This window comes from Schistocerca serialis, chromosome 3 (genome assembly GCF_023864345.2).
Source record: "Schistocerca serialis cubense isolate TAMUIC-IGC-003099 chromosome 3, iqSchSeri2.2, whole genome shotgun sequence".
Taxonomy (NCBI): domain Eukaryota; kingdom Metazoa; phylum Arthropoda; class Insecta; order Orthoptera; family Acrididae; genus Schistocerca; species Schistocerca serialis.
Window position 1 is genome coordinate 506,011,572 of NC_064640.1, and position 24,791 is coordinate 506,036,362.

At 46.8% G+C, this 24,791-nt stretch overlaps 1 protein-coding gene across 1 annotated transcript in view; it reads right to left on the reverse strand.

Annotated features, from left to right (window-relative positions):
• Positions 1-1,890: 1,890 nt before the first annotated feature.
• The window catches only part of LOC126470950 (aquaporin AQPAe.a-like), a 55,219-nt gene continuing 32,318 nt past the window's right edge, over positions 1,891-24,791 (reverse strand). Inside the window, exons 5-6 of the mRNA XM_050099000.1 lie at positions 10,539-10,619; positions 1,891-2,025 (exon numbers count right to left, since the gene is read on the reverse strand). Of these exons, the coding sequence (XP_049954957.1) occupies positions 1,891-2,025; positions 10,539-10,619 (216 nt within the window). The remainder of the gene's footprint in view (positions 2,026-10,538; positions 10,620-24,791) is intronic.

Below are 24,791 nucleotides of genomic sequence, written 5' to 3' on the forward strand. Positions count from 1 at the left end.
GTCTTTACAGAAGCCACATTTAAGTCCGTTTGTATACTTGCAGGACGCAACATAACTGTTTAAGCGGATTTATGCTTCTTAAAATCTCATCACATGCGCTATTTGATATGATTTATAAAACCGTTTTTATGAATCACATACTGATAGGTCACTTCCAAAGGTGGCCAGTCTGTTTCTTAAATGAGTAAACTATCTGTATCAGACTGCTATCTGCTCACGGAAAATGACCGTTCCAGATCACTGGGTCTTCCGATACACTAAATCTATTGGTATGTGTTTATCTCAGCACCTGGGAAGACAAATCGTGAGAGCTCGTATACTCTCTTGCACTTTCAGAACTGACTTACTTTACGTTTTCATTAACTTGATGCATTGTTACGTATCTACGAACACTACAGCATTGATAATTTCCAGTTAAAGTTCTTGACTGATTCCTCAAGTTTCGAAGTCGAATTATCCACGTGTGAGGGATTTTTACATTTCGTCTGCGTGAATTAGAACAGGAGTGATTTTCTGAAGGCCATTATAAAGGAATTCTGTGCAGGCACGTTTCGTGCAACAGATTTTTAAGTGCCAAATTTTAACCCGAAGAAAATGGTCTTTACGGAGAAGTCACCAAGGTTCTATACGCGTAGCTCTTCCAAGGATTTCAGGTGATAGATCCTGTTTAATTTTTGTTTTCAAAATTAAGGTAGTAATGAAAGACCTGACTGCAGTATTTTTCTGGAACAGTGAAACAGTTCCAAGCACATTATTTCCCCTTCGCATCCAAACATGCCGTAAGTAGGTAGTTTAGTAGAGCTCCTCTGCTCACGCCAAGTACATCCGAAATGAAATTACCGAATTCCAGGAGTTAAGGCACTAATGTGTCGATTATCTCGGCATCAGTTTTTTTAGATGTAAATTAGGGAGTGTGCCAGTCCATGACAGCATTTATCGCTTATCGATAGCGTTCGTAATAACCACTTTTGTTATCCATGCACGCACCATTCTCTTTTACATCGATGACGTAATGCCCTCAGCTTTAGGCTGTATTCCCCACAAAAGGGAACAAGATACTGTGATACCTAAGTTAAAATGAAGGAGCACGTGTATCGATAGCTGGATGATTGATGCTATCATTCACCTTAATCAAGAAATCGGGATTCGAGTACCGGTCTAAAAGATTTTCGTTTGTCACTATATCCCACACCAATGCCATGGTAAGGTACTTGTGCGCTAATTTATTTAGAGAGTAACTTCAAATGGCCGTTAGTTGTTACTGTATGTTTCTGTAAACGGGGCATCAAAAGAACTTGTCGCAAATTGTTTAGCTTGTCATCTACTTGGGACAATTGTTAGTGTTTTTTTCTAGAATACGCCACTAGTATACTGCGCGAATACCCGATTCCTCCTTCCATTTTCCGAGAACAGAAGAACGTTTTTACGCAAGTGAAAATTTGTCAGTTCATTTCAATGTGTGTTCCGTATCTTGCAGTGATATGACTATTTCGTGTGTCGTGTCCTGTACGAAGATCAATCTTAAACTGTTCAATACGGGCCCAAAGCTTAAGTATCATGTATTGTTAACATGAACTTATTTTAATGATAAGAATAGAGGAACTTCAGAGGCTTGCCAAGTTTATAGGGACTAATCCATTACAACCACTTTGATTATTTACCTTTAATTCTTCAGTAACTTAAGCTATTTGTGTTATACGGGTACTTCTGATTAAAATTCACGTTTAATCTTTTATTGTAAGATTTTTTGAAATAGGTACACAGAGCAGCATAGGCTTTGATTACAATACATTTTACAGAATATGTAAGTTGTAATTTGCAGTAATTTGAGAAAATTACTCTCCCTGTCCGTAGACAGTCTTATTTCAGTACCAGTAGTTACACAGGTATCTATGGTAATAAAGGTTCACGTTCAGTGTTAGCTGTGGTCTCAGCAGGTGCTGCTTCTGTAGTGTTCTTTGTGAACAAGCACCTGGACGTGACGCCAGCTGCAATGCCTCCGACAAGTGGTCCCACCCAGTAGATCTAGAAAAAGTAAAAATCTACAGCAATATTTTAACGAGACTGATGTGGAAACTGTTGCTCAGATGTTTACATTTTGTCAGACACTAATGCTTAGATATTACGAATAAAATTGAAATTTTTAGAATATGCTACATTTGTGCTAATTAATGTAAAACAGCATTTTTCTTTTACAGAGAACGGACAAACTAAACAGACAGCAAATGCACAGCTGGAAGTAAGTCCTCCGTTAGGAGCACGGAGTCCTCTCACCGCCACGTTTGTGGTTTAAATGCTGTGCTTCTTTCACTTTTCGAACGTAGAGAAATGTTTGGGAGACCACTGCAGGTGACTTATTGCATGATACTGATTTAACGACGATACATTCCTTATGGGAATAAGTTCTGTTTCTCCCAAGATATTTCTTGTTTCTGCCTAGGGAACTTCAGCTGTTTACATCTCTATTAGGCATTTTAGATGACGCTGTATTTGAAATTGGTGACTCACTGTAGCGTTCGGGACGTATTTATTCGAAATAAGCTGATATTTATCCGGAGTTCAGTTGTCATTCGACCCTAGGAAACAAACACTTGTCACTAATGTATGGCAAACATTTGAGTGTGAAAAAATGGTATTGTGCCGCTCTTAAGCTACTTTGTGTTTCTGGGTTTAGTAACCACGCCTAGCTACAAGCTTTTTCTGAAAGCAGTGGAGACTTCAGCGTTGTTCGATACAGTTCCCCACAGTCGTTTAATGAACAAAGTAAGAGCATATGGACTATCAGACCAATTGTGTGATTGGATTGAGGAGTTCCTAGATATCAGGACGCAGCATGTCATTCTCAATGGAGAGAAGACTTCCGAAGTAAGAGTGATTTGAGGTGTGCCGCAGGGGAGTGTCATAGGACCGTTGCTATTCACAATATACATAAATGACCTTGTGGATGACATCGGAAGTTCACTGAGGCTTTTTGCGGATGATGCTGTGGTGTATCTAGAGGTTGTAACAATGGAAAATTGTACTGAAATGCAGGAGGATCTGCAGCGAATTGATGCATGGTGCAGGGAATGGCAATTGAATCTCAATGTAGACAAGTGTAATGTGCTGCGAATACACAGAAAGATAGATCCTTTATCATTTAGCTACAAAATAGCAGGTCAGCAACTGGAAGCAGTTAATACCATAAATTATCTGGGAGTACACATTAGGAGTGATTTAAAATGGAATGATCATATAATGTTGATCGTCGGTAAAGCAGATGCCAGACAGATTCATTGGAAGAATCTTAAGGAAATGCAATCCGAAAACAAAGGAAGTAGGTTACAGTACGCTTGTTCGCCCACTGCTTGAATACTGCTCAGCAGTGTGGGATCCGTACCAGATAGGGTTGATAGAAGATATAGAGGAGATCCAACGGAGAGCAGCGCGCTTCGTTACAGGATCATTTAGTAATCGCGAAAGCGTTACGGAGATGATAGATAAACTCCAGTGGAAGACTCAACAAGGAGAGACGCTCAGTAGCTCGGTACGGGCTTTTGTCAAAGTTTCGAGAACATACCTTCACCGAAGAGTCAAGCAGTATATTGCTCCCTCCTACGTATATCTTGCGAAGAGACCATGAGGATAAAATCAGAGAGATTAGAGCCCACACAGAGGCATACCGACAATCCTTCTTTCCACGAACAATACGAGAATGGAATAGAAGGGAGAACCGATAGAGGTACTCAAGGTACCATCCGCCACACACCGTCAGGTGGCTTGCGGAGTATGGATGTAGATGTAGATACAATAAATCTTAACCAGTAGCAAATGGTGCTTTTCTGGCAGCGAGGACAATTTTACTCCATCAGTGTCACTGGATGACACGTTCAGAGACTGCGCTTATGTAACTTAAAATTTTGGAAGACCCTCCAAACAGGAAGCTATTACCTACTTGTTTCGGAGGTCTGAATCACATTCTTAACTGAAAGCAGAAGCAGGAGCTCCGCCTAGGTTCCTAATATTATGATGATGATGATAATTATTATTATTATTAGTGTTTTAGGGCGCACAACAACGAGGTTATCAGCGCCCGTTCCCAAAAGTTCAATTCAGAGCCGAATTGTGAGAGAATTGGTATTGTTCAAATTGCAAGACTGGACACAGCACATCAAAACAGGGAGATAAAACTAAAAATAAAATAGCAGTACAAACAGGTAAAAATAATTAACAGTGGCTGAGTGACCACTTACAAATAATGGGTGACCAAACCACTGGACAGCACGTTAAGACTTCAATCCCAATATTTTGGGAAGAAGGCCAGACATCACACAAAAACGTAAAACTCTAGCTACATTCGCCTCATTATTGGTTGAAAGAGAGGGTAGGTCTGGTGGGAAACAAATCTTCCCTCAAACCCGCATATAAAACACTCAGTTAAAATATGTCGTACCGACAGCTGTGTCCCACATTTCTGACACGTTGATGGCTCCTCACGACATAACAAAACCATGTGGCAAAGGACAATGTCCTATTCAAAGCCGTGTAAGGGCTACTTCCTCAGCGCGTCGTTGTCGGAAGGAGGTGAGCCACAGTCGGACAGAATCCTTCACCGCTCGCAACTTATTATCCCTCACGTCCAGCCACTGAGCCTCCCACCAACGCATGACTTTCCGAGTCACGAAAGACTTAATGGCCTGCAGGGGGACGGAACAGCGAGCAGGAGGTGGGATGGAGCAAGCCTCCTTGGCAGCCGCATCTGCAAGTTCATTTCCAGGAATCCCTATGTGCCCTGGAACCCAGCAGAAAATCACATCCTTACCCTGCCGTTGCAGGAGCAGGAGTGCGTCCTGCACCTCTTGCACCATCCGATCTGCTGGGTACATCTGTTCAAGAGCGTGTAGAGCACTTTGGGAATCGGAGCAGATGATTAATTTCGTGCCACGATGTCGGCGCATATGCTCTAATGCTTGCAGAATGGCAAACAGTTCTGCATAGTAAACTGAGAACTGCTCTGGGAGCCCTATCCGATGGACAGCAGAGCAGCCCATAAAATCCCCCTGTTTAGACCCATCCGTGTAAACAGTAATAAAATCGGAATGGCGTTCTAAAATCTCAGTAAGTTAATTTTAAAAAGGTGGTCCGGGGTACAATACTTCCTGTAAGCAGCCAGATCAAGAAGTAATCTTGGCCTTTGTAGTCGCCAGGGAGATCCCCTACTCCATCCCTGGTGGGGGACCTTAATGCCCTCCAGGTGTACTGACTCGAGACTCTCCTTTGCACGGATGCCAAACGGCTTTGTTGCCGCCGGACGGTGGCGGAAGAGACGTGCCAGTGCCGGCCGGGAAGAAGTGTCTGACGCCAATGAAAGAGGAGTGGACTTGACCCTGTACGCGTGCCGTACCACGAGGAGAAGACGCCGAATGGACAGCGGAGGCTCACCCGCCTCTACACACAGACTAGCAACTGGACTCTTGCGATAAGCCCCCGTTGAAAGCCTAATACCCTCAGGGTGAATCACATCCAACATTTTGAGGTAGGAAGGTCTTGCAGAGCCATAAGCTTGACATCCGTATTCCAGTCGAGGTCGCGCAAAGGCCTTATAAAGTTGGAGCAGACGTGCCCTGTCAGCGCCCCAGGATCTATGACTGACGCATTTAAGGACGTTTAAAACCTTGAAACAGCGGGCTTTTAGATCCTTTAAGTGTGGCAACCATGTGAGCTTCTCGTCAAAAATAAGACCGAGATATTTCACTTTTTCCATAAAGGGGAGAACAGTGTCTCCTAGTTTTAAAACGGAGATTAAAAAGAGAACGGGAACGGTTAAAATCTACACAAACGGTCTTCTCCAAAGAGAATTTAAAGCCCGTGGTCTTAGACCATTCCTCCAATCGCACAAGTGTCAGCTGTAATTGGCGTGTAGCAGCTATGAGGGAGGAAGACGCACAGAAAATGGAGAAATCGTCCACAAACAAGGAGCACTGCACGGGCCGTCGTACTGTGGACGCAATACTATTGATGGCAATTGCGAAAGCTGTCACACTGAGGACACTTCCTTGAGGGACACCGTTCTCCTGCTTAAAACAGTCAGACAGGACATTCCCAACCTTATACTTAAAATACCTGTCCGACAGAAAGGATCTGATGAGTGTGGGTAAACGCCCACGGAAACCCCACTCATAAAGCTGCCGCAAAATGGTATGCCTTCAGGTAGTATCGTACGCCTTCTCCAGGTCGAAGAAAACCCCGATAAGGTGTTTCTTACGTAGGAAAGCATCCTGTATCACTGTTTCGAGTAGGATCAGTTTATCTAGGGTGGAATGATACCTCCTGAACCCACACTGGCAGCGGGTAAGTAAGGATCTGGATCCGAGAACCCACACCAGGCGCCTATTGACCATAGGCTCAAATGTCTTTCCGACGCAGCTCGTGAGTAATGCTACGGTAGCTACTGGGTTCGGTCCGATCCTTCCCTGGTTTTAAAAGGGGAATTAAAATCGATTCTTTCCATGAACTAGGAAAGTCGCCTGTCTTCCAAATTTCATTAAAAAGTTGAAGGAGGACTTCCTTTGACCGCAGATCCAACTGCTGCAGCATGCTATACGATATCAGGTCTGGACCAGGTGCGGTATCCCGAGATACGAACAGTGCAGAGTCCAACTCCCACAAAGAGAAAGACTAGTTGTATTCCTCAGCGTTCTTTGAACGGAAATCAAAACCAGCCCTCTCCTGTGTACCCAGATAGCGCAGAAATTCTGGGTCCTTTGCTAGAATCGGCCGTAATAGTTTGAAAAGATTCTGCCAACGCCCGGGCGATGTCTCTTAGAGATGTTAGGAGACACCCCCGCACACGTATAGCTGCTATTGGCGGTTGAGAGTATCGCCTTGAGATCCTCCTAATGGTTTCCCATACTTTGCTTGAAGATGTGGACCTATTGATGGAGTTCAGGAACTCACGCCAAGACCTCCGTTTACTCTCCCTAACGATTTTTCTCGCCCGCGCCCGTGCTATTCGGAAAGTTGTCAGATGCGCAGCAGTGGGGCACCGACGGAATCTTCTCAAAGCCGCCCGTCTGTCTCTGATGGCGGTACGACAGTCGTCATTCCACCAAGGGACAGGCTGCCTCACAGGTGTTCCCTTTGACTTTGGTATGGATACATCAGCGGCATGGTGCATCACCGCCGTAATGTGATCCACCCAATCCTGGACGCCTTCACACCGTTCAAAAACAGCCAACTGCCGGTAGAGCGTCCAGTTTCCCTTCCGGAACAACCATTTCGGCGGCTGTGCGACACGACCCATTTCAACTGGCAGATGGAGCCAGATAGGATAATGGTCGCTGCCATGAAGGTCGTCGTCGACGACCCACTGAGCAATGTCCGCAAGCACAGGCGAACAAATAGAGAGGTCTATGGCAGAAGACGAACCTGAAGCGGTGCTAAAATGCGTGGCCTGACCTGTGTTCAGCAATATGATGTCGGAAGTCCTGAGCAACTGCTCAATCATCTGGCCTCTGGGGCAGGTTTTGTTGGAACCCCATAATGCATTATGAGCATTAAAGTCTCCTAAAATGAGAAAGGGACGGGGTAGCTGATCAATGAGCCGTGCGAGGGCTTCACTGTCAATGAGCTCAGCGGGTGGTAAATACAAGGAGCACACTGTGACATTAACCTGGGCCAGGATCCGAGCTGCAACTGCTTGTAGCGTTGTGGTTAAGGTCACAGGTGAGAAGTGGAATGTGTCCTTAATGAACACTGCCACCCTACCCTGAGCCCTTTTACCAGTCAGATCGTCTTTCCTGTACATGTGATATCCCGTAAGTACAGGCGTGTCAGTCTCTTTAAAATGTGTCTCTTGCAAAGAGATGCAAAAGGGGTTTTCCTGTACTAACAGCCGCAATTCTGCAAAGCGAGGTCTGACTCCATTGAGATTCCACTGAATTATGGGAGCCATATCAGCGTTTCGGTTTAGATTTCCCCTTGTCTCTGCGCCGCGCTGGTGAGGCACTTGGAGAGCGAGTGGCAGCAGAGAGGCTGTCAGGTTCTGGGGAAGAGGTATCAAAATCCATGACGATTTCCTCCTCATCAGTCAGTGATGCCATGACGACATCCGATGGTGCCTTTGGCAGGTTTGACGTCAAACGCCGTGCCCCTTTCCCTGGTCCCGTTTTCTTTGTGGAAGTCGGGGATGTGGGAAGTGGAGAGGCACTCTTGTTTCTGGAGGGCCTTCGAAGGCTTCACTGTAGCTTTCTCTGCAATAGCGGTTGGTGAAGGTGGAGAAGCCTGAATAGCTAGATCGTTATTGGGAGTGCGCTGGCAGGTACAAACGCAGGTACAGGTATTGGTGGAGGATACTGCTACGCTGGATATGGTCTGCGTCGAAGCGTCTACTTGCGACGCACGGTTGTGCACCAAGGAGGCACAGGATGTGGCAAAGACAGGGGGTTTTGTAGCCCTATAATCTTTTTTGGCTTCCATATAAGGTAGCCTCTGTCACCTTGATCTCCTGAATTTTTCGTTCTTCCGCAAAGACGGGGAAGTCTCTGCTCCAGACGGGATGGCTCCCAGAGCAGTTGATACACAGCACCGGAGATGTGCAGTTGGTCCCAGCTTCATGAGCTGCCTTGCCACATATACCGCAGGTTGGTTCACCCCCACAACGGATTGTCGTATGGCCACATCGCTGACATTTGAAACAGCGCATATGGTTAGGTATATAAGGCCGAACCCTAAGGCGGAGGAAACCAGCCAGAATGTATTCAGGTAAGACAGGCGAATTGAAAGTCACAATGAAGGTGGCAGATTTCTCAATAACTCCATTATTCCTACGTGTCCTTTGTTACAAGTCTACAATCCCCTGTGTTGCCCACTCTTGCTTCAGCTCGTCGACATCGATATCCATTAAATCACGGCAGGTGACAACGCCTTTACTGGAGTTGAGGGAATTGTGCAACTCGACAGTAATATCATACTCGCCTAACTCGGTTGACTTTCGAAGCAGCTCCACTTGCTTTACCCTAGTAGTCTCAACTAACAGGCGTTTGATAGATTTCAGTGTACCTGCGAGTCGTCCTAAACCTTTATGTATGTAGAAAGGAGACACTTTTTCAAATGAGCCCTCCGTCCTCTTTATCACGATGAAAACATTGTCATTTACGACTCCATGAGCCCTGTTACTCTTTTCCATCTGCATATCTGGAGGACTAGCCTCCCTCATGCGCTTGACTGATTGCGAAGTTGGTGAAGGGAAATACGTGGTTGCCATGTGCGTCCCACGAGCAGCTAGGGAACGAAACGTCAGCCCAGACAGAGCCCCGCATGCCTGGGTAAGCCTTATACAACTGAGGTGCGGCAGGTACCTCAGAGGTCGCCCGCTAGCGACTGTTCCACCTCAACAGCCATGCATCTTATCAGCGCGCAGCACACCTTAAGATTGAAGGTATTTTTATAGATGTATGTACCATCCTCGCGATCCAGGCAATCAAGCCAAGATCCCCGGTCCCTGCGACACACAACGTTCCACCGTTGCGCCACACGGTGGTCGCTGAAGCATGCCCAGAGCTTACGGTGTCAGAGGACTGGCGGCGCACACCAGTCTACAGCTCGGGGACCCCGGGTTCGTCCAGCCCGTACCCAGCAAATAAATGCTGAGTCCCCTGAGGGGTCCTAATCCGATCTGAATGGGCTCACAGGGGAGGGGGGAGACATTTCGTTCGGTTGCGCGCTCGCGGTGTGTGTGTGTGTGTGTGTGTGTGTGTGTGTGTGTGTGTGTGTGTGTGTGTGTGTGTGTGTGTGTGTGTGTGTGTTCCTACTAACAGAACCAATTATTAGCGTTTTGTCCACTTCGTGACACTGGACCGAATTGTGGATGTGTCGCGTGGCTCAAGTGGCATACACGAACATAGTTTGCAGTTAATCATGTCACTTTAAGACAGTGAAATGTAATCAATGGAGTCCCAAGATGAAGTTCGTATAAGTTGACGTGTAAAGTGTTAAAGCGCCTTTTTTTATCTGGCAGTCATTATGTATTAACTGGGAGTGGCATCTCTGAAGTTAAACTACGTTAACGTCAGTTCCTTACTGGCTTTATTGCTGCCTGATGACCACGGCTCTACGACTTCAGTGCTGCTGTCTGCGCAGAACCCATGTTTAGAATGTTATGTATTTCATTCATGGCGGTGTATTTGACTAGGTACCTCGAGTGTGTTACATTCGCGGAACAAATGGGATGTTTAACAAAGTATCTGTTTTGATAGATTTAAGGTTACGGTGATCAAAATCCTTGTTTTCACTCACATCACAAAAGCTGAACTAAAGGTATCGGTATTTCCAGCTGGGTAACTCCAAGGTTGAAAACAAGTTAAAGTTTCACTAATTATAAAACCAATACTGCACTAGGTACGGTCAGCAGCATACAACCGTTAATGAAACTTCATATAGCAAAATAAAGCATTGTTTACGATGTGGTTTTAGCACTATTCGCTCTGTCTGGTCAATGTTTTAGTCACTACTAAAAATTCTTATTTGCAAGTGGTAAAGTGGTAAGAGTGAATACGTACCCAGTGATTGTCCCACTGCCACTTCAGCATAGCAGGCGCAAGAGAACGCGCCGGGTTCATGCCTGCGCCAGTGTATTGCATCTGTGAACAGTATTCGTTTACTAAAATATATTGTTAGCATCTTAATACTTGACTGCGTAATACATTTGTTAAGTTTATTTAACTACAAGGTTCGTTCCTGGTGCTGCAGTTACAACAGTAGGAGCTTTGGTACAGCCAGATAAAGTGACAATGACAACTTTTTATTTTCTAGTATGAAGGAGAGAAGTGCTGTTAAAAAGCAGTCTGAATTTGTGTCTCCAGGAAACATTTCGACTGCGTTAACACCTAAAACGCATGCATTTTATGTCCGATGGCGTTTCTCATTTCTCTGGACATATCGAAACCTATATATGGAAGGAAAGCAAATTTTAAGCTAAAGAATAACTTTCAGATTCTTGAAAATAAGAATCGGACTGCATGTCAATTTTAGAGTTATTTCGAGAAATTCATCCATGCATCGCATTTGTTGAAATGCAAACTTTCTAATTTAAGTTTAGCCGATTTTTTAATATTTCTGTATGCCTCGATTACACAGGTTCTTTGTCAGATTTTGATAGATTTTTTTTTGGGGGGGGGGGGGGGGGAAGGAGAGAGAGAGAGAAGTACACGGTGAGGTCATCAGGCCCTTGATTCAAATGTTATACATTGAAGAGAGGTTCCACTAGAAGACAGGTGACACCATAAAACCAGGAAGTTTAAACACACAAGGTATGAAAGGATAGCGCAAATCTAAAAACAGAGAGGTAAAAGAGCTGTCTTTGCCAGGGGGAGTGGTTATGGTCCCAGACCAAGCGAACATAGAGAGCCCCAACCAGAACCACCCCGTCCCTACTCCAGAAGCGACGTAAAATCTCTATGGACGGCTCAAGACTGGACTCCATCCGAAAGGAGCGTAAGGAGGAGCGCCAAATTGCAATAGACTTCTTAATTGTGCGGAGATCATTACTGTGAGCAGTAGTAGAACAGATGTCATTCCACTTTTGGGCAAAGATTTGAAGTAGACCCGCATATTCGCAGCTGGAATCATGACATGGAGTGAGGTTTAAGTATTTTTCTAGCCAAACTGTCAGCCAGTTCATTCTCTGGGATATCCACCCGACTTGGGACTGAGACAACTGAGCATGCAGTACAGGTATCTATAAAGAAAGTCATAGATACACAATAGTGGAGGGCTCTGAATCGATATAGTTCTGTGAACACACGAACTGATCCGGAAAAAAATTGTGTTCTAAGTAAGTGGAAGACGCGAAATGCGCACGGCACATTCCAGTGAGTGGAAATTTAATGCGTCTCACTTCCCTTTCAGGACCTCCAACTAACAATCCCATCCATGGGCAAATAATCATCAGGTGGGAGACGTTCAATGTTTGCAAGGGCATGGTACATTGCATGGTCAGGGAATCGTCTAATGGCGATTGCTTAAGAAACAAGGAGTTGGCTCCATCATGTTTTTAGAAGGGGAATCCCCACTTATTGAAGGAGACAATGGGAGTAGTGCGAAAGGCACCAGTAGCCAGATGCACCCCACAATGGTGTACAGGAGTCTAGTATTTGCGGAGTGGAAGGAACAGATCAGCTGCAATCCTGACTACCACAATCTAGTCTAGGCAAGACCATACCACGGTAAAGATGGAGAAGAGTGACAGTCTGCACCGAGGATGTGTGGTCCAGGAAGCAAGAGCATTAAAAGCTCCTGGATGCTTCTGGTCTTCAGTTGGCGAATATGGGGCGGACTCGCCAGCTCTCAAAAGTAAGGTCCAAGAAATGGGACTGCTACAACATCGAGGAGGTGGTCGCCTCAATAAAGTTTTAGATCATGGAGTTCTGTAGGTAGCAACAAAAATGCGTAACCAACATTTTGGAGGGAGAAAATTAAGCCACGGGAGACGGCCCAGAGGCATGTTAGACGGCGCCTTGAGCCAGCACTCAGCAGATGCTACGAAGTGGAAGCTGCACCATATGCAACAATCATCTGTGTACAATGCTGGTGTAACCACAAGCCTAACAGAGGTTACAAGCCCGTTGATGTGTGACAACTAACAACCCTGGGGATACCGTTTTGAATCTGAGGGGTACTAAGTAAACTGCAAACTAACCTTGAAGAGCCAGTGGGATGAAACTTTGCGGGAGCCCCACTTATGGAGGGTAACTCAAATGTTACAGCACCAAGCCATGTCGTATGCCTTAAGTAGGTGAAAGACCGCAACAAGGTGCCAGCAGTTAGTGTACGCCTGTGATTGCCATTTACAAGCGGAGAATATGGTCAGTTGGAGATCGTCCTTCCTGGAAGGCAACCTGATAGGACAAAAGGCCCAAAGATTCAAGTAGCCAACATGATCTGAAACCAACCATCCTATACTCGTTTAAAGATTAGAGTCCTCAGGTAAATCGGGCGGTAACTTTAAAGATGTTCGGTACTTCCTGAGATTAAGGATAGGGATGACTACTGTCTCACCCCTGTGAAAGGAAACACCTGTGAGCCAAATGCAGTTTAAGACCCTGAGGAGATGTTGCCTCTGAGTAACATTTAAGTGTTTCCTCTGGATGTGTGTAGTATCTGTGCCTGTAGCCTTCTTATGAAGAGGAAGAGCCTGCAATCCCATTCAGTATGGTGCCGATTGAAAGAGGAGGTCTGTGCAACTCGGCGTTTCTGCACGAGAACTTATGGTATAGGAAGACGACGCCGATGCTATCGCAAATTATGTCTTTATTTTCTGAGAGGACCTTTAAGATAAAGGCTTAACAGCCTAAGTTGGCTGTTCAGAAGGCTATGGTGGTTGGACGAAACCTGCTACGAAGAGGCATAGGTCCTCACAGGAAACAGTGTTCCCAGCCTTCCGTTCTGCTCTGCATAAGGTAATTATTAGCCTTAGCATAGCATGGAGATGCTTAAAAAGGAAGGAGGTTGGTATGTGAAGGGTAACGTTTAATCGTTGCAGCACTCTCCGGCTGTCCTGGACAGCCACTGCTACATTATTGGTCCATAACGGTACCGGTCAACGACGAGGGGGACATATGGACAGGGGAACAGTTGTGCCTGCAACATGGATAGTGGCAGAGACTCTTTGCACGACCGCATCAATGCAGTTCGGGAGATGTGCAAGTGCAGAGGATATTTGTAAGTAACAACTGGCTCTACGGAATGCTCAACGTGGGGGGCCTGTCTGCCTGGCGGCAGCAGAGGAACTACCGTATTACCATAAAGTTGTCACTGTCACCGAGATCATGGGATGACCAATGTAGGGAAGCCACGAGAGCAAGGGAGGAGATCGTGAGATGTACCAGAAAGGTACTATGAGCAGCACTGAAATGGACAGGGGCGCCATGAGTTAGATTTCCCTCCTAAGTCTGTAGCAAGTAAGTCAATTGGAAGATCTCTACCCGTTTAAGTTGCGGATTGGGCGGTAGAAGCTTTGATTAGCAAGCAGCCCGACTGCGTCTTAGTGAGCGATACCACCAAATTGGTCCTCTATTCTCCACAGGAAACAATGGCTTTGTGGCGGTGAATATGTACACATCCGTGGTAGTACAGACGAGGTAGTGGGGAAAGTTTCACCTGAAGACAGTGAGCCTTGCTCACCTATGGTGTAGCCAAGGGAAGGGAAGGTTGCCAGATAAAAGGAAGCATTCAATCATCCTTCACTATTGGAAGATATGGCTGTTTGAGGATAGATTTTTGCAGTTTGATACGCTCCAAATCTCTAGTATCCGCTCTGATAACACCCACTCCGATCAGGGATTCTCCAATGGGCAACATCCAGCCACAGTTAGGTCCGGCACAGCAGCCATCGTCCCGAGTTCCAATGCAACAAAATGATAAGCAACCACTACCTGGCGTACATGGGGAAGGAAGAGCTCAGACATTGAAGTGTGATTCCTGCCAGGGGATTCAGCCAGATGGGTAAGTAACAGCCCCACCACACGTACTGGCTGTATGTGCAGTTGACTATCAGGGTCAAAGAAGGGCTATGGTGAGGAAGGGAATGGGGAGATAAATCCATGCAGTTGACCCTAGGGAGGGAGTTCTTCCCCAAATGGCTCACACTAAAATAACAAAATTTTGAAGTGGAGGTCAAACCTCAAGTGGGGACCTAAACGCCATGAAGGATGAAGAAACAGGCAGAACGAAATTTAAAGCAGTAAAGGGAACCAGCTGGATAGCCACGTAGCTATCTCAAAAAACTGGGAGGAGGAGGAGGGGGGGGGGGGAGGAGGGAACAACGGGGAAAGAGCGAGGATAGTTAAGGAGGGAAGGTGAACGAAGAGGAGTCAGGAGGAAGAATGGGCTGCAATAGCTTGGGGCCCTGTGAGCGCTACTCACGAACTCTCAAAAGAAGTGAACTTTCAAGGGGGGCCAGATTTTTATATCTGGAAATTATAAAAATCTTACGAATGATGGCTAAAACTTAACAGTAGGGAATGACCAGAAAGAACATGGGAACTTATCTCGCTCTCAACATAACTTACAGAACTCCGTCATCCATGCCCTGTTTTCCCTAGCGTTTTAGCTTAATGAAGTACACAGCTTTATTGTCGAGGATGCTAGATACCACGACGTAGTTTTAAGTATTATCAGCAAAATGTATTTTGGATGACTATCGTATTTCAGATACGCTTTGTTTTTATGTTGCGTACCTGCAGCATTTCGAAGTAATTAAGTGTGCATGACCTAATTGCAAATACTAATTTAAGTTTCTTTTAACGTTGAGGTAAATTTCTGCTTGAAGTTTATTGTGCTAGGCAATACGTGGCGATAACGTTTTGCCGAACTCCGCTTTTGTTTAATTGCTATGCCACATATGCATTTATGTGTAATCACAATGAGGTTAAACTATTTCCATTTACAGCTGTCACCAATGCGACAATTGAGACCTAGTTTTATCGACATCAACTTATCTTTCTGCTACGTACGATTAAGGTAGTCCGTAAATCGAAACTTAATGTGATATGAGTTAAGTTTACGTTAAGTTGGCTCTAAACAGATTGAAAGTGGATTAATAATAGTACTATGACTGCCCAATTGTTTACGCGACGGCAGGTGTCAGTCGTTTATGATGCTAGCACTATCCGACGTTTACTGAATGCTACGTATTGAGTACTAGGGAGCTAACTCATTGAAAAATTCGTGTTTCATTTCGTTCAGTTATGGGATCATCTATCACGGTATTTGACTAGCTTACTAGATTCTCACTGGAACAGCGCACTTCCAAACCAATTACTGAATGTTGAACGAAGATTTGTTCGCACAGCACAGCTTCGGCACTCTGCCGTTTTTAGTGATAACAGAAGTTATTGGGTACACTGGTTGTGTACACAATATCCAGGCTACGACTGGGCGGCCGGGTAGGCTGCGAATTTAGGGAAAATAGGAATGCGTAATTTACGCCAGAGTAACTTATTGCAAAGGCTACACATGTGCAGAGGAGCAATTTCGGAAAACCTTAGTCTCTACAACATCGATCCAGTGCATGTCGAGGCCTGTAAGAGCTGAGCGTCCTACCAGGTCAGCTGTCTGGTAAACTCGCTGATCTGATTTGATCGGTCGCCTGGAGATCGCCGCAACATTAGAGCCGACACTGCAGCAGCGACACTGGTCTTCTGGAGCGGGATCCCTCTCCGCTGGCCAATCTCTGAGAATGGATTCTAATTACTGAGACTGTTTAAGCACTTACACATCGTACAGCTGAATATTTCTGCTCCTCAATGAAAATTTTGCTGCAGGCATTAGCCATCTTATAGCGTATTGATGTATGTTGTTCGTCCAGCCAGACAGAACGTAACCACAGCTTGGTTTTTGAAATGGTTGAACTGTTCAGCGTATAGTAGCTTCCCTGTCACTCAAGATCGTTGCCTGAGAAATATGGACTGATATTTGTGTTCTAAGCAGTACACGCAGCCCATTTCCAATTTGTTACCACGTACGGGCGAACGCCCAAGAACATCGGTCCAAGCGTTACATTCAGCGACAGGGACCCAGTGAGCCGGAGCGTTGATGTTCTACCGTGACCACGTTGTAATGCAACGAGACTGCCTACATCTCAAAGAAAAAACCTTCATAGCCTTTTTGTCCTGACTAAGCACAATGCGCCTGCACAGTATCAATTCCGTTTAATATTTTGGGCCATTTAAACCGTTTAGAAGAGCATATCCGTAAACTGAAGAAAATTTTGAAGGAAATTTAGATATTCAGCTCAGCACTACATTAATGCTTGAGATACACTTTAAGTGAACGTATTTAGTGTGTGTTCTAATGTCTCAATGGGTAGAAATCTAAGTGTATGGAACTAGTCATTGCACACAACCTGTAGCACAGAACTATTTTTTTATTATTTAACTCCAGAAATGCACCATTTTAGTTCATAGCAAGGTTTCGAGAATGAGGCATCTGTTTTGACAGTACTCATATGAACATTAATTTTATGTAGCACCAAACACGTGACAGTGTCGGTGTTATACAACTCAGTTAACTTCATTTCAGCCATTTCAGTAATATAATCATACTTTGATCAAGTTTAGTGGAAGTGATGGAGAGTAAATGACGTACAATCATGATCAGTAAATTACGTTAATTGAGGTAGACGTTTAGTAAAGGTAATTCATAACCTAAGTTATTTAGATCTTAAGTGATCAGACTCACATTTCAACGTTTACTTCAGAACCCTTTGTCTTCCGATTCTTTTAATGTCTTTTGTACTGGAAAAAGTGAATTTGTTGCCCTGATATCGCATGTACGACAGACTGACCATAAGATTCCCTGGCTAATTAGTGGACCTGCCAGCACTAAGGCTGCTCCAGCAACAGGTGGCCACAGTTAGGAAAAAGGTTGAGAAGCGCGTATCGGATTTGACTCTGAAGCCGCCATAGCCTCCGAACGAAATTGTCAGTCTAATTGTTAGACTTAGTTCAGAGGACCAGAGATGAAGTGTTCGACGACGCCGTTGTTCCAGAAAAATGGTATTCTGTACACTTTCATTGTAACAGGCAGGGTTTGCAGTAGCTATTCCCATGAACGGACACGATTGTAAGCATTAAATTTGAACTGCAGGAACTGATTTTTGTTACGCCATGGATCTTTTGAATACGACGCGAAGGAATGGCGACTCCTATCTACCTGTCCAGTCACTGTTGGGTGTGTATTTTTTTTGTGGTTTTAGGGCGCACAACTTCAATGGTCATTAGCGCCCTGACTACTCTAAGAATGCACCGCGAGGCACAAGTTGACCACAACAACTAAAAGGGAAAACACGATAAAAGACAGACTGACAGGCATAGGATTAAAAAACAGCATCATCAAATGTCCTTAGCGAGGTTTGTCAAATTGATAAAACGAAGAACACGAGCAGCTGCTCGTGGGTCATCCGCTAAAATGGCATCGAAAGTATTTGGCAGGTTAAGATCGAGGCGCAGTGTGTTAAGATCTGGACAGGACATTAAAATGTGTCTAACCGTCAGCAAGTGCCCACATGGGCAGAAAGGCGCCGGCGCAGCCGTCAGCAGATGGCGATGGCTGAACCGGCAGTGTCCAATTCTTAACCGGGCTAAAACGACCTCCTCCCGCCGAGAAGGGCGTGAGGAGGACGTCCAAGCCACGGGAAGAGGTTTTAAGGCTCGAAGCTTGTTGTCGGTAAGTGCAGCCCAATCGGCATGCCACAGCGATAAGATGCGCTGACAAGTGACCCTGCTAAAATCGGACGAAGGGACACAACAAGAAGCTGTCCGAGGCTGGAGGACTGCAGCCTTGGCCGCGGCATCTGCAGCTTCGTTCCCAGGGATACCGACATGGCCAGGAACCCACATAAAGCTAACTGGAGAACCGACGTCCACCAGCTGCTGAAGAGAGCGTTAGATCCAGTGTACGAAAGGGTGAACCGGGTACGGATCACTGAGGCTCTGGATGGCGCTCAGGGAATCTGAGCAGATGACATAAGCAGAATGTCGGTGGCGGCAGATGTAAAGAACAGCCTGGTAGAGGGCAAAGAGCTCAGCTGTGAAGACCGAACAATGGCCATGGAGCCGGTATTGGGAACTTTGTGCCCCGACAATAAAGGAACACCTGACCCCGTCATTGGTCTTAGAGCCATCTGTATAAATGAAAGTCATGTTGATGAACTTCGAACGAAGTTCCAAAAAACGGGAGTGGTAGACCGAACCGGGGGTGACCTCTTTTGGGAGCGAGCTGAGGTCAAGGTGAACGCGGACCTGAGCCTGGAGCCAAGGTGGAGTGCGGCTCTCGCCCACTCGAAAAGTTGCAGGGAGTGAAAAATTAAGGTGTTGAAGGAGGCGACGAAAGCGAACTCCAGGGGGTAGCAGGGCAGAGACATACAACCTGTATTGACGGTCAAGAGAGTCGTCAAAAAAGGAACGATAAAACGGATGGTCGGGCATTGACAGTAGCCGACAGGCATACCGACAAAGCAGTATATCGCGCCGGTAGGTGAGAAGCAATTCGCCAGCGTCAGCATGAAGACTCTCTACGGGACTGGTATAAAATGCTCCGATCGCAAGTCGTAAATCCCGATGTTGTATGGAGTTGAGGCGGCGTAAGATGGATGGCCGTGCAGAGGAGTATACGAAGCTCCCATAATCCAGCTTGGAGCGGACGATCGACCGATATAGACGAAGTAGGACGGTTCGATCCGCTCCCCACGACATACCACTGAGAACACGGAGGACATTTAAAGAACGGGTACAACGGGCGGCCAAATATGACACATGTGGAGACCAGCTAAGTTTCCTGTCAAATGTAAGGCCTAAAAATTTGGTTGTCTCCACGATTGGGAGAGCAACGGGACCGAGTCGTAAGGACGGTGTGAGAAACTCTTTGTAGCGCCAGAAGTTAATACAGACCGTCTTCTCGGCAGAAAAACGGAAGCCATTGGCGACACTCCAGGAGTAAAGACGGTCAAGAGAACGCTGAAGACAGCGCTCCAGGACACGTGTACACTGCGCGCTGCAATAGATGGTAAAATCGTCCACAAAAAGGGAGCCTGATACATCAGCTGGGAGGCAATCCATTATTGGATTGATCGCGATGGCGAAGAGAGCGACGCTCAAAACTGAGCCCTGTGGCACCCCATTCTCCTGGCGAAAGGTGTCGGACAGGACAGAACCCACACGTACCCTGAACTGTCGATCCATTAAAAAGGAATGAATAAAAAGAGGGAGGCGACCGCGAAGGCCCCATGTATGCATGGTGCGGAGAATGCCCGCCCTCCAACAGGTGTCGTAAGCCTTCTCCAAATCCAAGAACACAGCCGCGGTCGGGCGCTTCCGCAAGAAGTTATTCATAATGAAGGTCGATAAGGTAACCAGATGGTCAACAGCAGAGCGGCGCCTACGAAATCCACATTGTACATTGGTAAGCAGGCGTCGAGACTCTAGCAGCCAAACCAATCGAGAGTTAACCATTCGCTCCATCACTTTACAGACACAGCTGGTAAGCGAGATAGGTCGATAACTGGAAGGCAAGTGCTTGTCCTTCCCCGGCTTAGGAATCGGGACAACAATAGACTCGCGCCAGCATGCGGGAACATGTCCCTCAATCCAGATGCGATTGTATGTATGAAGAAGAAAACCTTTACCCGCAGGAGAAAGGTTCTTCAGCATCTGAATATGAATAGAATCTGGCCCTGGAGCGGAGGACCGTGATCGGCCAAGTGCGTTTTCGAGTTCCCGCATGGTGAATGGGGCATTATAACTTTCACAATTCGAGGAGCGGAAGTTAGGTGGCCTAGCCTCCTCTGCCTGTTTTCGGGGGAGGAAGGCAGGGTGGTAATGAGCGGAGCTCGAAACCTCTGCGAAAAAGCGGCCGAAGGCATTGGAGACAGCCTCAGGGGCCACAAGGACGTCATTCGCGACCTTCAAGCCAGAAACTGGTGAGTGGACCTTAGTGCCAGATAGCCAGCGCAGGCTACCCCAGACAACAGAAGGAGTAAAACTGTTGAAGGTGCTTGTGAAAGCAGCCCAGCTGGCTTTCTTGCTTTCTTTGATAATACGACGACACTGAGCACGTAATCGTTTATAATTGATACAATTCGCCACTGTAGGGTGGCGTTTAAATGTGCGTAAAGCACGTCGACGAGCACGTAAAGCGTCTCTACATGCTGCGGTCCACCAGGGGACCGGTACGCGACGTGGAGAAGGAGGGTGAGGGATGGAATATTCAGCAGCAGCGAGAATGACTTCCTTGAGGTGTGCGACCTGACGATCGCAGCTTGTAAAGGTTTGATCCTGAAAGGTCGCCCTGGAAGAGAAGAGCCCCCAGTCTGCCTTGGAGATGGTCCAATTAGAGAAGCACGGAGAGGGGGTATGCTGCAGGAGATGGATAACACACGGGAAGTGGTCGCTCGAATATGTATCAGAAAGTGCATACCACTCAAACCGGCGTGCAAGTTGGGGAGTACATATAGAGAGGTCTAAATGGGAATAGGTGTGAGATGTGTCCGAAAGGAAAGTAGGGGCGCCAGTATTGAGGCAGACAAGATCGAGCTGGTTGAAAAGGTCTGCTAACAAGGAGCCCCTCGGACAGGATGCTGGAGAGCCCCAAAGGGGATGGTGGGCATTGAAGTCTCCAGTTAACAAAAATGGTGCAGGTAGCTGAGCAATAAGTTGCATCACGTCTGCCCTGGTAACGGCAGATGACGATGGAGTGTAAACGGTACAAAAGGAAAGCGTAAAAGTGGGGAGAGTAATGCGGATGGCAACTGCCTGCAGGCCGGTGTGCAACGTGATGGGATCGTAGTAAATATCATCCCGGACCAGCAACATAACCCCTCCATGAGCTGGGATACCTACCACAGGGGGTAGGTCAAAACGCACAGAGCTGTAGTGTGCCAAGGCAATTGGATCGCATGGGCGTAGCTTCGTTTCCTGGAGGGCTACGACGAGCAGACGGTGCAAGCGGAGCAGCAACTTCAAGTCCTCTCGATTGGAGCGAATGCTGCGAATATTCCAGTGAATAAGTGCCATCGTAAGAAAAGGAAGATGAGAGAAGTGGTCACCTCGAAGGCCGCTTAGGGCCTGGCTTCGAGTGAGCACTGCCCCCGCTATCAGTAGGCGGACAGTCATCGTCCATTGGGTCTATAGGGTCATCGGCCATCTCGGGAGGGGGAGCTTCCTCCGCCGGTGAATGGCCAGATGTACGGCTACCAGCGGTGCGGCCAGGCGAAACGGATGACGGCCTGGGGCGGCAACCGCTGGGTGGCGCAGGAGAAGAAATGCGCCGTGGCGGAGAAGGTGAACTGTGCTTCCTATGCGCCTTTTTGGAAGGACGTTTAGTGGAAGTACCGGTCGAAGGCTGGGAGGTCGAGGTACGGAGGAAGTCTGCACGGGATGGTTCCTTCTGGAAGGCCCGTGCATCTGACTTCGATGTCTTCGTCTTAGCAGAAGTGGAGGAAGGGGCTGGTGTCTGTGGGGTGATGGGAGGAAGAGGAGACGTCGACCGCGCGATCTTAGCACTGGCCGAACGGACGACCGTGGTGCTGAAGGTCAGATCGCATGTCTGGGTTGCTACCTCCCGGGTAGTCCGAGGAGAGGCGAGGACAGTACTGTATTTCCCCGCTGGGAGCAGCGTGGGCTTCCTACTAGCCAATAGCTTGCGAGCAGCCGAGGTGGACACTTTCTCTTTGACCCGAATTTCTTGGATACAGCGTTCTTCCTTATAGACAGGACAGTCGCGGGAGGATGCGGCATGGTCACCCTGACAGTTCACACAACGAGGAGACGGAGATGGACAGTCTCCCTCCTGGGCATCCCTGCCACAAGTGACACATTTAGCCGCATTGGAACAAGACTCGAGTGTGATTGAAACGCTGACACTGGTAGCAGCGCGTAGGTGTCGGGACATAGGGGCGAGCAGAAATAACCTCGTAGCCCGCCTTGATGCGCGATGGCAGCTTAACATTATCGTAGGTCAAGGAAAGTGTCCGGGTCGGTACAAGGTCATTGTTGACCTTTTTCATGACCCTATGGACAGCCGTCACGCCCTGCTCAGCGAGGAAAGATTGAAGCTCCTCGTCAGTCAATCCGTCGAGGGAGCTAGTATAGACTACACCACGAGACGAATTCAAAGTTCGGTGGGCCTCCACCCGGACAGGGAACGTGTACAGGAGGGTGGCCCGAAGCAGTTTTTGTGCCTGAAAGGCACTCTCAGTTTCCAGTAATAAGGTGCCGTTACGCAACCTGGTACAAGATTTGACAGATCCAGCTATGGCATCTACGCCCTTCTGAATAACGAAAGGGTTGACAGAGGAAAAATCCTTTCCGTCCTCAGATCGAGAAACTACGAGGAACTGTGGGGCAGGCGGTAGTACTTTTGTCACTGTTGGCTGGTCACGTTTCCGTTTTTGGGTCGAAGTCGAGAGAGATGGAGTAGAATCCATTGCGGAGGAATCCCCCATGATTGCCAGCGTCTCCGATGGCGCGCTCCTTCCTTGTGGGGACCCTCTCAGAGGGCACTCCCGCCTTAGGTGAATGTTTACACCTCAGGTCACACCTCCCGAGAAACAGACGGAGGGACCAATCGGCATGGTCAGAAGGTATCAGCTCAGGCAATCACCCCTCCCCGGGCCTGGCCTTTACCAGGGGGTACGCGCGTGCCTTACATGTCTACCCAGGGCGGGGAATTACGCGTTACCCCGTCACCGGCTACGCGTGCGAACGCGTGGGTCGGCCTTCAGGCACGCACAGGGAGGAAGGAAGAAGAGGAAAAAGAAGAGAGAGAGAGAGGGAGAAAGAGGACAGACTGCCTCAAACGCCGAGGCGGAGACCAGAGAAGGCAAGGAGAAAAAAGGCAATGAGAAGGCAAGGAGAAAAAAGGCAATGAGAAGGCAAGGAGAAAAAAGGCAATGAGAAGGCAAGGAGAAAAAAGGCAATGAGAAGGCAAGGAGAAAAAAAGGCAATGAGAAGGCAAGGAGAAAAAAGGCAATGAGAAGGCAAGGAGAAAAAAGGCAATGAGAAGGCAAGGAGAAAAAAGGCAATGAGAAGGCAAGGAGAAAAAAGGCAATGAGAAGGCAAGGAGAAAAAAGGCAATGAGAAGGCAAGGAGAAAAAAGGCAATGAGAAGGCAAGGAGAAAAAAGGCAATGAGAAGGCAAGGAGAAAAAGGCAATGAGAAGGCAAGGAGAAAAAGGCAATGAGAAGGCAAGGAGAAAAAGGCAATGAGAAGGCAAGGAGAAAAAGGCAATGAGAAGGCAAGGAGAAAAAGGCAATGAGAAGGCAAGGAGAAAAAGGCAATGAGAAGGCAAGGAGAAAAAGGCAATGAGATGGCAAGGAGAAAAAGGCAATGAGAAGGCAAGGAGAAAAAGGCAATGAGAAGGCAAGGAGAAAAAGGCAATGAGAAGGCAAGGAGAAGTCAAGGGAAAGAGTAAGGAAGACAGTGAGGTGGAGAAGAGCAAGGAAAGGAACCAACAAAAAGGAAGAAACGAGAAGTGAAAAACCAAAAAGACCACAATTATAGGTCGTGGAACCGTCCGTCTCCGGACGCAGGCGCTAACTACCCCCGTGAGGGGCATGGACTCCTTTTAGTCGCCTCTTACGACAGGCAGGAATACCGCGGGCCTATTGTAATCCCCGGACCCGCAGGGGAGGGGTGTGTATTTGAAGGTGAGCAACTTTCTCATACAACAAGGTATCCACGTTCAAATTTGAACAGATACCGACTTCAGGAAAGCGATTATCTAAGTGGTTTATGTACCTATAATACAAGTTATTCAAGCAGTCAGAACAGTTAACTCATTTTATATCCCTTGATAAGTCAATTCTCATGCCTTACACAAAATTTGGTAGATAGCTACAAAATTCTGAAGCCACTGCTGCATGAAGAATTAGTGCAAAGTGTTCAACAATTATTTAAAGGTTACTTGTGTAAATCGTTTCAGCGTTGTTCAAATTCTTATTCCAACGAATTTTGTTAACTATTTTCCACACTTGTCAAAAGCAGGACATTCCGGAATTAATGCGAATTCAAAATAGTAAATGATCGGTTTGGCGTAAGTACCGAAAACGATGAATCATATATTCGGAAAATAAATGGTTGGTTGATTAGGGAGGGGCCAAACAATGAGATCCTCATTTCACGATCTAAGATGCCAAAAAGGATGAACAACGAACAGCACTGTCAAGTGGCAGGAATAACAGGCAAACAGAGGTAAAAGGAACGTTAGACGAGAAAGAAGAGGAAAGAACAGGATGGGGTGGGTGGAAATGGGGAGAGC